The sequence below is a fragment of the Microcaecilia unicolor genome, chromosome 2, assembly GCF_901765095.1.
Source record: "Microcaecilia unicolor chromosome 2, aMicUni1.1, whole genome shotgun sequence".
In the NCBI taxonomy this organism is placed as follows: domain Eukaryota; kingdom Metazoa; phylum Chordata; class Amphibia; order Gymnophiona; family Siphonopidae; genus Microcaecilia; species Microcaecilia unicolor.
Genome location: NC_044032.1, coordinates 446,464,076 through 446,479,841, shown reverse-complemented (window position 1 = coordinate 446,479,841; position 15,766 = coordinate 446,464,076). Strand labels below are relative to the sequence as shown.

Below are 15,766 nucleotides of genomic sequence, written 5' to 3'. Positions count from 1 at the left end.
TTTGCCCCTCCCCCTGAAGACAGGGAAATACCTACTGTACTTGAACATAACTCACTTTGAGCTACCAATACAAAGGCATGAGATAAATCCAAATAAAAATTACCTTAGCGATTGTCATAAAAATATATGTGAACTTCAGCCCTGTGAAGTTCTTTTACTGCTCATTGCCTTATTACATATAGATACCTATCTTTGATGTTCTTTCTCTTTCTCCTCTAGTGCTGATGAGCTCAGACAAAAAAGTTATGTCCTTGGAGAAAACTCATGCTCACTGCATTTGCCTCACTATGGGGCAGGAGGGAAGGTAAAGAACAGGATAAACACAACCAGCAAGTACACACCCACAAAGGAAAGGCCAGTGCTCCCCCAACCATCTCCACTCTTTTCTCACCTCCTACAACTGTCACATGTCCAAACTGCAAAATTGGCTTTTGCAAAGCAGCTGCTCAGGACCCACATACTGTAAAAAGCTAAATGGCAGCATTTGTGGTGGTGGTGGGGGAGCTCAACCTCTCTTTAACCATTCAGAAAGTGAGGTTACTTGCACCCACTTTTCAAAATTGCAGCAGTAAAGTTCTCTTTCACTGTGTCCAATAAGCAACAAAAAGCCATGTTGTCTTCTCCTCACCCTAATACATGCACAGTCATCAGAGATTTAACAGCATGCCTATTTTTTTTATGCAGAACGGTCAAATACTTATGCACTGACAACTGGACAACAGCATACACAATAACAGACTGATCACATTTTGAATGGGAAGCTCTCATTTTCTGGGTGGAAGACTGATCAATAGTAAAAACCACATGTCTGAGACTAGGGAGTGCAATCAGGACTCTTGAGTTCTACTCCGGGCTCTAAACAGGACAAGACTCCCCCCTCAAAGGCTGCATTGTATCTGGTGCCCCAGTCCACTGGGACAGACAAACCCTATGACTCTCATATTCCTTGCCCAGTTTTCAGCTCCAAGGCTCTCCTTCCTTGGAAGATTCCAGCCCCTGTTAACACACAACTTTTCCATCTAACCTTTTTTGGGAAGCCCTCGACCCTTCCCCATCCGCGACTTCTTGTCATGGTTCTTGCCCTTGGGACTGCTGGGGTCGGCAGCAGGTTCCCCTGCTTCAGACTGGGACTCCCGGGTGGAATCACGGGAGGAAGTCCGTCTCAAGCGACGCTTAGCTTTAGCTTTGATTCGAGCCTCATGCAGGGCCTTCTCTTGTGGGGTCCAGTTCCTGCTCACTTCTCCATCGATCAGATCTTCCTCCTCCTCTCCAGAGCTCATTCTGGCACGTTACCCGAGAGACAAGAGAACTACGAGAACAAGCAAAACAAGAAAGCAAGTAAGGAAATGATGGGGCTGGGGTGGGAATTTTTTCCTCTTCTGATTCATTTCCAGGACACTAGTAAGGATAAAAGAGGTAGTTTTGGAGAGAAGGGAAAGAATAAGCGTGGAAAATAAAGAGAGATGGAAAGAATATATACACAGAAATGGGGACAGATGAATGACTCACCAAAGACAGAATGAAGAAAATAAGAGAAAAGAAAAGGAGCAATTGGAGAAATAATAAATGAGGTGGAAGAGGAAACTCTGAACTGAATCAGGGAATGTATTTCAGGACTTCTGCACAATACAGACAAATTCATGCACCCTATCTCTAATAAATTCTACAAACTCCAGCACACTAGCACTAAGAACATGGAACTCTGGATTAAACTAGTAAATAGCACATTTAAAACAAAGTAGAGGAAATATTTTTTTTACCTGAACATACAATTAAGCTGCGGCAATTGTTGCCAGAAGATGCAGAACCAACCCAAACGTGTCTAGACACCCTAGGCGAACCTTCAGCAGTGAACCACTCCACTACTATCGTCCACCATCTCCCCTTTCCCAACCTTTCCTACCATAGTCCTGCATCTCTTCCATATCTTCTTTTACAAAGCCTGCTCTCTCCCCCCTCCTCTGTTCCCACCATCACCACCCTATCTCTGCCTGGGCTGCCCTGAAGTACTTGAAAAGTGCACATTCAAAGTCTGCTTCTTGCCGTGCATACCCCTTTCCATTACTTCAGTGCAGCCAGGCAGAGATATGGTAGCAATGTCCTGCTGTGCTGCTGCCCCCCCCCCTCTCAAAACCTACTGCCCTAGGCAAATGCTTAGTGGTAGGACTGGCTCTGTGAAGATGTTGTCAAGGCAACTTAAAAAAAGGTTTAGCTAAGCTTCTGGAAGAAAAAGCTCATACACCAATATTAGCCATGTAGTTTGGAAATTATAATAAAAACTAGTAAAAAAAAGGCCCGTTTCTGACACAAATGAAATGGGCGCTAGCAAGGTTTTCTTCGGCTCCCCTGCAGCCACACATTTCCAACGACCCTCCTCTCCCCCTGCAGCCACCCATGTCCAGCAACCCTCCTCTCCCCCTGCGCCCACTGCAGCCACCCACAGCGAACCTCCTCTCTCCCTGCCCCCTCCAGCCATCCATGTCCAGCGACCCTCCTCTCTCCCCTGCCCCCCTCCAGCCACCAATGTCCAGCGACCCTCCTCTCTCCCCTGCCCCCCTCCAGCCACCCATGTCCAGTGACCCTCCCCTGGACATGGTTCAGCTGTAAGGCATGTCCCCCCCCCCCCCGGGTTCTGAAGTTGACATCATAATGGCTATGGTGATGTCAGCCTGATCTACGGAGCCTAGCAGACCAACTCGAAATGAGCCACGGTCCCAGGCAAGTCAGAACGTTGGAGGTGCGAATTATTATATAGGATGTTTCAAAACAGGAGAAATAAGACGTGGATTTCCCAAAGATAACCTACAAAACTATTTCAATCAATATAACAAATGCAGACAATACAAATACAAATGACCACAGATACATTTCAAAAATCCTCTCAAGAATCACTTTACATATATGATCCAATAACTTCCACTTGTTTAACCTTTCAGGAACCAAAAGCCCCACCCTCATCTTCAAGTATTTTCTCATACTTCCTACATAAGCAGACCAAATGCCACCATAAACTGACATACATGGCACAGTTCTTCTTCCACTGATTCACAATAACCTTCAGAGCAACAGAGACTAACAAAATCAAATACATTTTGTAGGTTTTGGAACAATAGCATAACGAATCACTGACTTCCAAATAATTACTCTAAGAGACAAAGGAACATTAGCACATAAAATACCTATGATTCTCTACCACCCTTCCTTCCAGTATTACTTGCAAATTGGGGAATTCATAAACCACTACTTATTTCTGGGTGCGAGTAATAATTACTGGGCCTACCCCTTGGGATCCTGCCAGCTGAATTAGCCACTATCACAGACAGGACACCGGCTTGATGGAGCTTCGGTTTGGCCCACTATTGCCCATCGTATAGCCCACAAAACTCTCTCATATTCCATTTCCCCTCTGAAAGCATGGACTATCACAGCTCTCTCTATTTTCATTTTGGTGGCTACTATGCCTATCAAAAGTCAAAACAAGAGGCAGTCAAAATGTTCAGTCTACAACTGCATTTCATTTTCATGGTCTATCAAAGCACACGTTTGCAAAATAAAAGTTGTTTTAAAATGTAAGTCTCAAACAAAGGAAACTAAAAAAGTATGAGGTCTGAGTACACAGGGAACGATGCTAATATACTTTGTAACAATTAAATGCAGCAATATATAGGACACACCCATGTGTATTCAGGGTGGTTGGAAGAGATGAGTATTCCCAATTTATCAGGACTCCTTTAAGAGAGAAAAACCATACCCTTACCCACCACACACATCCATATCCAAAAAAAATATGTACTACAGTTCATGAAAACCAGCCTTCTGAGCCATCTTTACCCAAATGTCTGGGATGTGGAATGCCCTCCCGCGGGAGGTGGTGGAGATGAAAACGGTAACGGAATTCAAACATGTGTGGGATAAACATAAAGGCATCCTGTTCAGAAGGAATGGATCCTCAGGAGCTTAACCGAGATTGGATAGCAGAGCCAGTAGTGGGAGGCGGGGCTGGAGGTTGGGAGGCAGGGATAGTGCTGGGCAGACTTATACGGTCTGTGCCAGAGCCGCTGGTGGGAAGCGGGGCTGGAGGTAGGGAGGCAGGGATAGTGCTGGACAGACTTATACGGTCTGTGCCAGAGCCGGTGGTGGGAGGCAGGGATAGTGCTGGGCAGACTTATACGGTCTGTGCCAGAGCCGGTGTTTGGGAGACGGGGATAGTGCTGGGCAGACTTATATGGTCTGTGCTAGAGCCGGTGTTTGGGAGACGGGGCTGGTGGTTGGGAGGCGGGGATACTGCTGGGCAGACTTATACGGTCTGTGCCCTAAAGAGCACAGGTACAAATCAAAGTAGGGTATACACAAAAAGTAGCACACATGAGTTGTCTTGTTGGGCAGACTGGATGGACCATGCAGGTCTTTTTTCTGTCGTCATCTACTATGTTACTATGTTACCATGTCACAGTGCAGTACCTGACAATGAGTGGAATGGGCCACTCCACAATCTCAAACTGAAGCTCAGTGGCACAGCCCTGAGATTCTCACATCACAAACTTGTATTGGATTTCACCGGTTTATATTTCTCACACCTGGAATTTTCCCAGGTGTCTTACAATATCAGTACTAATATGCTTTCATCTACCTCTTGCCAATCAGGCATGTGAAAAGGACTCAATCCAGTGGCTCAGCAACAGTGCTGCACACAATCTTGATCTTTGGGGGCCAATGGACAAAAGTCATCATTAAATACAGCAGCATGGTTGAACTTACAGATTTCTGAACAGCGACCGATGTACAAAGGGGATGGCATGCAAACGCGATGCACAGCAATTTAACGGTGAACTTTGTGCATCGGCCTCTGAAAGCGCCTAGCACATGCGCAGGAGTTGTTTACAGGACACCGGGGGGGGGGGGGGGGGGGGGGGGATACTCCTGCATTTACAAGACTTCATTGTCAGGGTAAAACTTCGGAGCTCCTGCAGCTGCCTGTGACGGTAGCAGACCTGCACGAAATGCTCATTTTAATACTGATGAGCTTGTTGTAATACATTTGCATACGATTATCGGTGGCTGCTAATGGTGAATGGTAAAAGGGATGCAAAACCACTTTATGCATTAGATGCTAAATAATCTTTGCTTTAGACTGGCTACAACTAGTTTAAAGCAAACATTACAATCAAGATAAGCTTTGTGCATCCATGATCTGCTCCCCAAGTCAGCTGGAGCTGGGGATGCTATGAATAAAGTTTCCAAAAGGCCCCACCACTCTCAAACTTCTGTCGTACATATGACCAGTTTCACAACTAGCATCTCTGTTTTGCAAAATCAATCAGCAAAACAGAGTGTGTGTCTGAGTTCAAGAGTGGACTAGCTGAGAGTTCAAAACAGGACTATGTCATTAAGAGGCGTATTTTCAAAGCACTTAGACTTACAAAGTTCCATAGGTTACTATCAAGCTCATTTTCAAAGCACTTAGCCTCCCAAAGTTCCATAGAAACCTATGGAACTTAGCCTCCCAAAGTGCTTTGAAAATATGCCTCTATGGAACTTTGTAAGTCTAAGTGCTTTGAAAATGAGTTTTTGCACATGATTTCATGCACTTTCACAGGTGCATTATGTAAAAATTAGTTTTGTGCACAGGCCTCATGTAGATATTGCCACACAGCTCATTCAAATCCCACAGTAATTAAGCTATTAGCTATGTAATGCAAACGCAGAAGTGTGGAGAAGGTCAGAAGGCTGAGTGCAGAATTTTCTAAGCCACAGCTTCAACACAAGGTCTGAGGTGGAGTAAGAGGTTAGATTATTCTTCTGTGGTAGAATTAGTGAGCATTTTGTACCTTGATTTTCTCTTCACTGTAAGCATACAAGAACTGAAACTTTTTATTTTCAGTGATGCTGAGGGAAGGTGTGCTGGAACAAGAAGTGCTGGACTTTTGGCATATTGCAAAAATTGTATTGAACTATGAGTTGCAGGTACATACATTTGTTCATATACTGGAGTGCTATTCTGCATTATAAATGGCACTGCAAAAACTGTATGCACAGATGTATACGTATGCAACTCTCCCTGAGTGCCATTACAATTTTTTGTGTGCACAAAATATAGGTGAGGTTAGTACAGATCCATGTGCACTTGCATTCTGCATGCTCTCCCATTAGCTCACAGCTTTTTTTCATATTTGGTTACTAAATGGCATGCAATTTATTTTTTTAACACATGCATTAGGAACACTGATGAATTTTAATGCAGAGCTCTGAAGCCTGGTTTTCTGCATCAGTCCCTGAAAGATCACTAGGAGGCTCTGAGGCTCATTTTCAAAGCACTTAGCCTCCCAAAGTTCCATAGAAACCTATGGAACTTAGCCTCCCAAAGTGCTTTGAAAATATGCCTCTCTATGTACTGGAATACCAGAGGAAGCTACAAATTATAATTAAGGTGCATTGGCAGACTTTATATAGAATTCTTGATGCACAAAAACAACTGAGGAACAAAAGAGAGGAGGGAGACAATGTCCTCACACACAAAAAAAAGTGAGCGTTGACCAAAAGAAAGTGAGGTAAAGTCAAGGAGGCTTCCAAAACAATGGAATTTTATTGTAATAGTCATATAAATCGACCCGACACTACCAGCTTTTGAATAAAGATTTTTTTTTTTTAAGTTTAGGAATCTATACCTGCTCGTATTACATTTTATTTGTGCAATTTGTTTAATATGGAACAGATACTGCATGTAGAAATACACGTAACAGTCCTGCTCTCCGTTGTTTTTTCATTTTGTAAGTTACTTCTTGTTTGTGGTCTGGTGTAAATAAATAATGGAAAAAATTACGTACTCCTCGAGCCCATTTGCTGACCAATTCACAATATTACAGTGAATGGACTTGATGTCTGCCCGTGGCAAATCAACATTTAGGTAGCCTCATATACACTGCATTAGCTAGCTGGGCAGTTCTCGATTTTAGCAAACGTTATTTTCGATGTTATGTTATTAGAGTCTCATTTTAAATCCCCACCTTCTCTCTCCATGGGGACGTTTCAGTGACATTACACCCACATGTCTGTCGCGTTGCTCTTTTCGGAAGATCCGAGGCCCCACTCCAACTTTCAGCTAAGAAGTGGAGAAGACGGCCCCCTATCGGCCATTAGCTGCCAATGAAAAATGCCAGACATGCAGCAGAAGCTACATTGCTCTGGCTGTACGTGCCAAAAGGGGGTGTGTACCAACAACTAGCACAAGCTAGCAGACTATTAGTCCACATTTGGCATTCCATTTTCATTAAAGTGCAGGCCTCTCGCGGTGACGAGAGCGTGGGCACGTTTTGTCAGTGCCCTACGCTGAGGGGGTGGGGCGACGGCAATAATATTATTAACAAGATGCCAGCCCAGCACACACCACGTTAGGGTTTAAAGGCCTCCACTATCAGAGCAAGTGGTGCACGAAGAGCGCGCGGCTGCACTAAGACCCGCAACTGAGTACCGCCTGTTGTCAAGGCTGAGCTGCGGTGCGGAGTGGGAGACAGGCATGGACATGAACCCCTTCTCTCCCCCTCCCAGCAGCCACTTACAAAGCAGTACATGAACCCCTACTGGAACGTGGTGGCGCTCCCCGGTACAGGTAACTCCTACCTGAAGAGCAGCCCTCAGCTGCACAGTCACCAGTCACTACCTTTACAAATCCTCAAGTAGCACGAGCAGCAGCAGCCCAGGATGTGACCTAACAGGAAATATCCTGGAAGGAGAGCCCGCCTCCCTCCTCGAGAGCTTTCCTTGCTGTAAAGCAAGGAGTGTTACCTCCGTCCACTCCTCCTTGCTTGGCTCCACCACCTTGGAGGGAAAAAAAAAAAAGGCGGAGCTCGGTTGCGGGCGGGCGGGCGGCCGTGCCAACTTGGCCACTAGCAAAATTATTTAGAACGTGTATTGCCGACTAGCAGGCAGCATCAAAGAGTCCTAGAATTGTACAATCACCGCTTGGTTCCTTTTTAACATAAAGGCAATATTGGCCTCTGTGTTTCAAAGCCATCTTAATATTTTGCCCGTTGCTTGCAAACATCTTTAGCATGTTTAGAAACATAGGGTGTAACTCCATACTGACGTTTGTTTGCTTTTTCCATTAATCGCAGATCAGATTATGAGCTATTCAGTCAAAACTTTTTTCCTTCAAAGATCCCCCACCCAGAGGTCCCAGGGCTGCTACAAGGGTATTAGACACCCTTCCGAAATAATATGAATAAATGGACTACTTTAAGACTGACCATTTTCTGCTAGTAAAAGTACTATATTTTTATTTCAGTTTATGTGATTGTCAGGATCTAGGGAGAGATGCTCATAGGGTTGGTGATAGGGTTTCTGGTGCCCCCCCCTTCAGCCCATTAGCGCCCCCTACCCGCCATCCAGCATCTCCTCTCTCTCCTCCCAACCACTCCCCCCTCCCCCATAGGTGTAGCATAGGGAGCGATCACACAAGTGACCTAGCAGAAGTCAAATTGGCCACCACAGGAAACAGTAGTGGAGAAAAGGCATTGCACAATAGAAAAATGTATGCTATTTTTGTTATGGTTAGTTAGTCATCTAAGAATGCGGCTCGGTAACACAATGTTATTATGAATTGCCCAAACATTTTTCACTTAATTTTTCCTGAACTATGAAGCAAAGTATTTGCAGTCAATTACCATTCACACTCTAACTTAGAGCATCCTCTGTCAACCAGGAGTGCTTCTGCTGCTAGTGTTGTCATGATCATGACTAAACAGTGCAGGTGCCACTGGCTCTGGCCCTTCTTGCTGTGCTTCAGCAGCACCAACACTCCATTCTTCAGCCATGAGTCTGGAGACACCAGCAACAGGAACGCTCCTGTACTCTGCCAAGGAACAGCTGTACCTGTAATACAAAGCCTACAAAAGTCACTCAAAATCTATATAATTTACTTTACCATAACACCACTGATTTACAGAAGTAACACAACAAAGACCTTATCTAGAAAAATATAACACAGGAAATACTACAGTAGAACATCAATATGCCTATTGGAAAACTGGAATAGGTTGAATTCTTACAGATGCTTAAATAGAAACTAGAGATGCAAACAGAGTACCTGGCCTCGGTCACATACACTGCCAGACTCAGAATAAATTACCACAAAGTTAAAATATGAATATGTAGACAAAACTTAAACTTAAAATCCAAGAAGCCACTCTGCATGCAGTGCAACACTAGAGAAAGAGAAAACGAAACAGCACCTTCCACTCTGCAAAAATATAAAGAAAGCAGTGTAAACTTACTGTGAAACTGACATTTTCCATTCAGTGAATTACAAATAAAAATTTAGTTTCTACCTTTGTTGTCTAATTGTTTTGAGTTTTATTCCCATAATGTTTGTCTCCAGTTTCTGCTTTCACCTGGCTTTTCTTAACTTTCTTCACACGATCTCCAGTTCATCTGCCACTTCTTCTCTACCTTCCTGCCTTCTTCACTTCCTCTCCTATATCCACCTCTGAAATGATCTGTTCCTTTCAGCTTTTCTTCATTTAGTTTTCTGCCTCTTAGACTTCATTCATTCATACTATTCAGTCTTCAATCTTCCTTTTATTTTTAACCACATCTGCCTACAGTTTTCATCTTCCCTTACTCCAGCCCTCCCATTTTTCATCCTATTATTTCATAGGTTTTTTTTCTATTCCCTTTCTATGTCAGCATCTCCCCTATATCCCTACTCCTCCCATGTGCAGCATACCCCTTCTCAGTCCTCATCCCTGTGCAATGTCCAGTACCCCCTTTGTTTTTTAAATTCCCCCTTGTCCAGCATCTCCCCTGTCTTCCTACTCACCCCATGTCCAGCATCCTCCAATATTCCTTTTTCCTGGACATTGCACAGCATTGAGGACGGAGAAGGGGTATGCTGGACATGGGAGGAGTAGGGATATAGGGGAGATGTTGACATGGAAAAGAGAGAAGGACACGGAGGAATGATGGATACAGGGAGGGAGTAGGGTGTTAGGAAGAGATGCTGGAGCGGGGTGAAAGAAAAAAAAAGAGAGAATATACTGGTCAGAGGAGTGAAAATAGAAAGAGGGTGCTGTACAGTAGGGAGGAAAGAGAAGGTGCTGGAAAAGAGAGGAGAGTTAGCAAAAACAAACAAAACCTATGAAATAATAGGATGCCCCTCTCTTCTCCTTCCATCCAGCGTGTGCCCCCTCTCCTTTTTCCATCCAGCGTGCACTCTTTCTCTTTCCCCTTCCATCCAGTGTCTGCACCCTCTCTCTCCACAGTGCCATCAGCATCTGCTCCTTCTCTCTATTTTCCAGTCTATCCCTTCTCTCCCACCTTCCTTTCACCATCTGTCCTCTATATAGCCCATCTCACTGACTCCTCCTTCCAGCGCATGTCCCTTCTCTCTGACCATTCCTTCTAGTATTTGTCCCCTCTATCCCTCCTTCCATCCAGCACCTGTCCCTTCCCGCTCTCCATCCTTCCATTCAGTAACTGTCTCTTCCAGTCTCCCTCCGCCCCCTTCTCTCTGACCCTTCCTTCCAGCATCTATCCCCTCTCTCCCTCCTTCCATCCAGCAACTGCCCCTTCCAGCTCTCCCTTCTCCCTCTTCTCTGACCCTTCCTTCCAGGATGTGTTCCCTCTCTCACTCTGACCCTCCCATCCAGCGCATGTCCCTTCCCTCTCTCACTCTGACCCTCCCATCCAGTGCCTGTCCTCTTTGCCATCTACCCCCTTCCTTCCAGCATCTGTCCTCTCTCCCTTCCACTCCCTCCGACACCCCCACCCCCACCGCTGCTAATACTCCCTCCTTGACTACTCCAGCCAAGACCAACAGCGGCAAAACAAAGTAGAGCTATCACGGGGCTACACTGTGCAGATTCGCGGCTGCTAGTCCCTGCCCCTCCGATATCATTTCCTATTCCGGGGCAGGGAGTGGAACTGGCAGCCGTGAGTCTACATAGTGCAGCTCCTCGACAATAGCTCTACTTTGTTTTGCTGCTGTTACCACTGCACTGAAGCAGCAGCAGCAGAAGGGAAGAGAGGCAGGTTCGTGGCCATGTAGCTTAGAAAGAACGGTGCACATAGGCACCGTTTCCCCTAAAATACATTTGGGGGAGTGACCGCTCCCCTTGCACCCTACCTAGCTATGCCACTGCTCCCCATCTAGCACTTTCTCTCTCCCCTCCCCTCAGTGAGAGCAACACAAACTCCTCCACTACCAGACACCTGCCCCCAGTGTTTTTTTAATAGGAAAAAAGGTACCAGTACTCATTATGGGTAACCTTAGGGGTGGGATCACTATGGCTACGCCCCTACATTAGCCACACCCTTTTACCAGCCATGGCGCATATAAACAGGCATCATTGAAAATGTTACACCAGTAGAGGAGAAGAAAAATAACTTGTGTGTTTTTTTTTTTTATAAATAATTTCTGTGAGCTGTTACAGCTCCAGAATACCAAAAATGACACAAACCAACTTAGCATACAGACCAGGAATCTAAGAACATAATAAACAGATCCCTATTTGGACACTTGGCCTTGCAGTCACACATGCAGAACAGAGATAGCCCCTCTTCAAATTCTTCAAAAATTAACCTGAAATCCTAAGAAGCTAGACTCTGCATGCAGCACAATGCTAGAAAAGCAGAAAGAAACACATTGCAAAATAAGACAGCAGATGTAAATTCTCAAATTGGACATATTTCAAACACTAAATTTAAAATAAAATTATTTTTTTCTACCTTTATTGTCTGGTGACTTTGTTTCTCTGATCATGTTGGTCCCAGTCTCTGATTCTGATGCTCTCTATCTGTTCCGTTAACTCCGTTTCCAGGGCTTCCTTTCCATTTATTTCTTTACTTTCCTCCTTTTTTTCTTCATTTCTTGCCCTACATCCATAAGTAAAAGCTGAGTCCTCCGCAGACTTGACTGGAGGAGGTATAAAGTGGATCCAGCTTTTGCCTATTTTCTCCATCCATGTGCAGTTTTTCTCCTCTCTTTCCTTTCTCTCATCTCCATCAGTATGCATCTCCTTCCCCTCTCTTCCCTCCCCTCCCCTCCATCCATGCCCAGCATTTCTCCTCTCTCCCCTCCATCCATGTGCATTTACTTCCTCTGTCTTCCCTCCCCTTCATCCATGTGTATCATTTCTCCTCTCTCCCTTCCCCTCCATCTGTGTGCATCTCTTTCCTCTGTCTTCCATTCCCTCCATCCCTGTCCAGCATTTCTCCTCTCTCCCCTCCATCCATGTGCATCTCCTTCCTCTGTCTTCCCTCCATGTCCAGCATTTCTCCTCTCCCTTCTCCTCCATCCATGTGCATCTCCTTCCTCTGTCTTCTCTCCCCTCCATCCATGTCCAGCATTTCTCCTCTCCTCCATCCATGTGCATCTCCTTCCTCTGTCTTCTCTCCCCTCCATCCATGTCCAGCATTTCTCCTCTCCCCTCTCCTCCATCCATGTGCATCTCCTTCCTCTGTCTTCTCTCCCCTCCATCCATGTCCAGCATTTCTCCTTATTGAAGAGGATTGTGCTGAATGGTGGTTGTCTTTGTCTGGTATGGATGTCTGTGTGCTTGCTCTTTCCTATCAACTAATAGAGTTCTTTTTGCTTATTGGTGTACTGTAAACTGCTTCAATATGTGCCAATTTAGAAGTGGTATAATAAATTAATACAGGACAAACATCCGCATATGTAAAAAGCCACCGCTGAATTTACTGAACGTGGAACAGGGATAGATGCTCAAAGGAAATCACATGCAATTGAGATACATTAAAAATCTACATGCAGCTCAGTAGAGAAAGCGCCTAGCACATGCGCAGAATGGTCTCGCAGTAAGCATTGATGTTCTGCATATGCCTAAGAAAAAAAAATCAGAATGGTAACAACTGTGTCATAGGTTCAGTGATGGTCCTCCTAGGCAGAGGAATACTGAGATCCCATGAGAAGAATACAGAGAGACAAAAGGACAAATGAGAAGACTTCAAATGTTGGTAAAAGACTCAACACAGCACTGTATTTTGGCAGAATGCCTTCTTCAGGACTCTTGGCATGATATGTGTAAGACCATCAAAGGATAAATAACGTTGGTACAAGCAGATATAGAAATCTGGCCTTTGGAAAGACCTTTGTTAGAAGACTGCAAATCTGGCATGAGGTAAGCTGTCATAGACATCCTCTCCCCTTGGCTCACCATCTTCATACTCCTGTAGAAAGTGCAGGAGGAAACTTTCACCCATGTCTGTTACAGACAAACGCAAGATGCAAGCACTTGTAAAGAATGGGCTTCTATTGAGTCAAAATTTTATATTGAGAGAAAACGATCATGACAGCCTTTGCAGTCTCCTGCTGTAAAGCAAACCTTTTTGCGTGCACAATAGACGGACATCATATGCATGCATCAACTATTGATTTGTTGTTTATTTTTCCACAACATTGCTATGTGCAGAACTCACACACATAACACGTGCACATGGTACATTCCCCCACAGACAGGACATATTTCCCACACACGTGCAGATACTATTAAAAAATGCAAGCATACTATTTTCCGACGAGTGGAACACACACACACACATAAATCCACACAGATGTCATAGTTCCCACTCATGGCACATTTCCCACAAACGTGTATGCAGATACTAATTTTAAAATGCTAGTAGACTCCTCCACTGAGAAGTCGCCCTCATGCAACACCAGCTCAGACCTGCTGGAAAATTGTGAACGTTACAGGTAGATGCTCTTTTCTGTGCATTGTTCAGAAAGAATTGTGCATCACATGGAATGCTCATTTTAATACAATTTACCTTGTATGGAAGCCCTGCCCAGCGCATCCCAGGATGCACTGGACAGGGTGCCGCTATTTTGGATGCAGTGCTGGGAAGAGGGAGTGCTACTCCCTTCTCCAGCATCTGAAGGTGCGAGGGGGGGGGGGGGGGCAAGGCCACTAGACCACCGGGGGGGGGGGGGGGCACTAGACTACCAGGTTTGGGTTGGAGGTCTGGTGACATCCAGCCCTCTCTTCTATCAAGGGGGGGTTAGGGGGGGGCTGGAGGTCATCAGGGGTCCATAGGGGTGTGGGGGCTTAGGGGGCACCAGGCTATCAGGGTCTTCCCTTTGAGGGGGTCTGGGGATCCACTGGACCACCAGGTCTGACAGCGGCAGCCCGGGCAGACAGTGACAGCCCGGGCTCCCTGGCATGGATGGGGGAGAGGAAGAGAACCTTAACCCTAACGCCAGCCCATGCGATCAGAGCGCAATGCTCTGATCATTCGAGCAGAATACTGAAGAGCTCATTTAAATTATATTTAAATGAGCTCTTCAGTATTCTGCTCTGCAGTATTCCCTGGTGCGCTCACGCCAGAACCCCTGATCATGATGCGCTGGTAAATGCAGGTGCTAGTCCAGAGGTAGTGGCCTCTAGCACCTGCATTTACCTTTGATGGGGCACCAGTACGGTAACATTCACTTTGAATGGGTTTCATCAGCATTCCTGCACAGGAACCGCTAGCGCTGCTTGATAAAAGAGGCCCTAAGGAAAATAAGTTCATTTCTTTCGAAATGTACTACAGATGATGTACAGCCCTGTTGGACAAAGGGCAGGATATTAGTCTTTAAATTCAAATTCAATTAAACTTGTGGCTACAAGTTTGCATGGAATTGTGGAAAATCAAGTTCTGTATAATTTCTGGATTTTTTTCCATGCACAATAATGAAAGATGGCAGCTCTGCAAACCGGTAAGTTAACATATGGTGCGGATACACTGAAGTTTTGCAGAAATCCGCTGAATTTTCAATTTAAAAAGCATGCTACCATAGAGTAATCGATGTTCCACACCGTAATCTGTCAATGCATCTGATCGCCAAGCTGCAGCACTCACTAATACTTTAGTGCTGTCCCCCTATTCAGCACCCCATGAAATTTAATTCTAATCTGCAGAAGTCATTCCTTTCCTGTACTTCCTGTTTGTTGACATAAGCAATCTCATTACAGGAATGTCTAAAAGATGATTTAAACTCGACCTTGCACAATTTACGGCTGTTAAAAAACCATGTTCAAAGGCTACTAAAATATGGCCACGTGGTCATTGGTGCAAAGCAAGGTTCTAACCCTAAGTCCAGAATACTGCAACATAGTTCTTCAATCCTCTCTGTTTTAAAGAAATGAAAAACTGAGTTTGAATCGTCCCAAATGCTTATATTTAAGGACACCCCGCTTCCCTCAAGCTGCACAGCACGTCAGCACCCCATTCACCTTACCTCCCTGCAGCAAGCCACCAAACAGAATGTTTATTTTCTGAGGAAGAGAGGGGGAGAAATTATTAGTAGAAATAAACATCATAGATACAGAAAGATAAAAGAATTATCCATGACACACATGGCCTTATTGGAAGGGGTAATACTATCTGAGACAGCTGGAGTATAGTTACGGTTTAATGATGTTAGGTTCGCACGTAGTAGGGAATATGTGCACGCTGCATATACCCTCTTGGAAGAAAATGGTTTGATCCAACCAGCCTTCAAGTTTCTGCGAAGCTGTCAGTAAACACAGATGTTAAAGAGGCAGCAGCATCCGGGTTACTGTAGAACTGTAGTCTGTTGCACTACTTTCAAGTTTGTTTTGCTGCGGGACCTCATCTGCAGGCGCGGCGGTATTCTATTTCCAATAAGTTGGAGAAAATGAAGTGAAACCTTTTGGAAGGCGGAAAGAAGCCAAAATCGGAATATATAATAGTTTCTCACAAAGAAAATATCTTAAAATGCCCTGGGCTCATTAATGTATGTGTGAAT

General features: G+C 44.9%; 1 protein-coding gene across 3 annotated transcripts in view; it reads right to left on the bottom strand.

The window, feature by feature from the left end:
• Positions 1-15,271, bottom strand: part of LOC115461218 (programmed cell death protein 4-like) — a 52,058-nt gene extending 36,787 nt beyond the window's left edge. Inside the window, exons 1-2 of one of the 3 annotated variants that reach the window (XM_030190897.1) lie at positions 15,236-15,271; positions 1,025-1,309 (exon numbers count right to left, since the gene is read on the bottom strand). In XM_030190897.1, the coding sequence (XP_030046757.1) occupies positions 1,025-1,280 (256 nt within the window). In that variant the 5' untranslated portion in view covers positions 1,281-1,309; positions 15,236-15,271. Of the gene's footprint in view, positions 1-1,024; positions 1,310-7,617; positions 7,738-15,235 lie in introns of those variants that run through there. The other 2 variants (XM_030190895.1, XM_030190896.1) reach the window with 2 other exon arrangements.
• Positions 15,272-15,766: the final 495 nt, after the last annotated feature.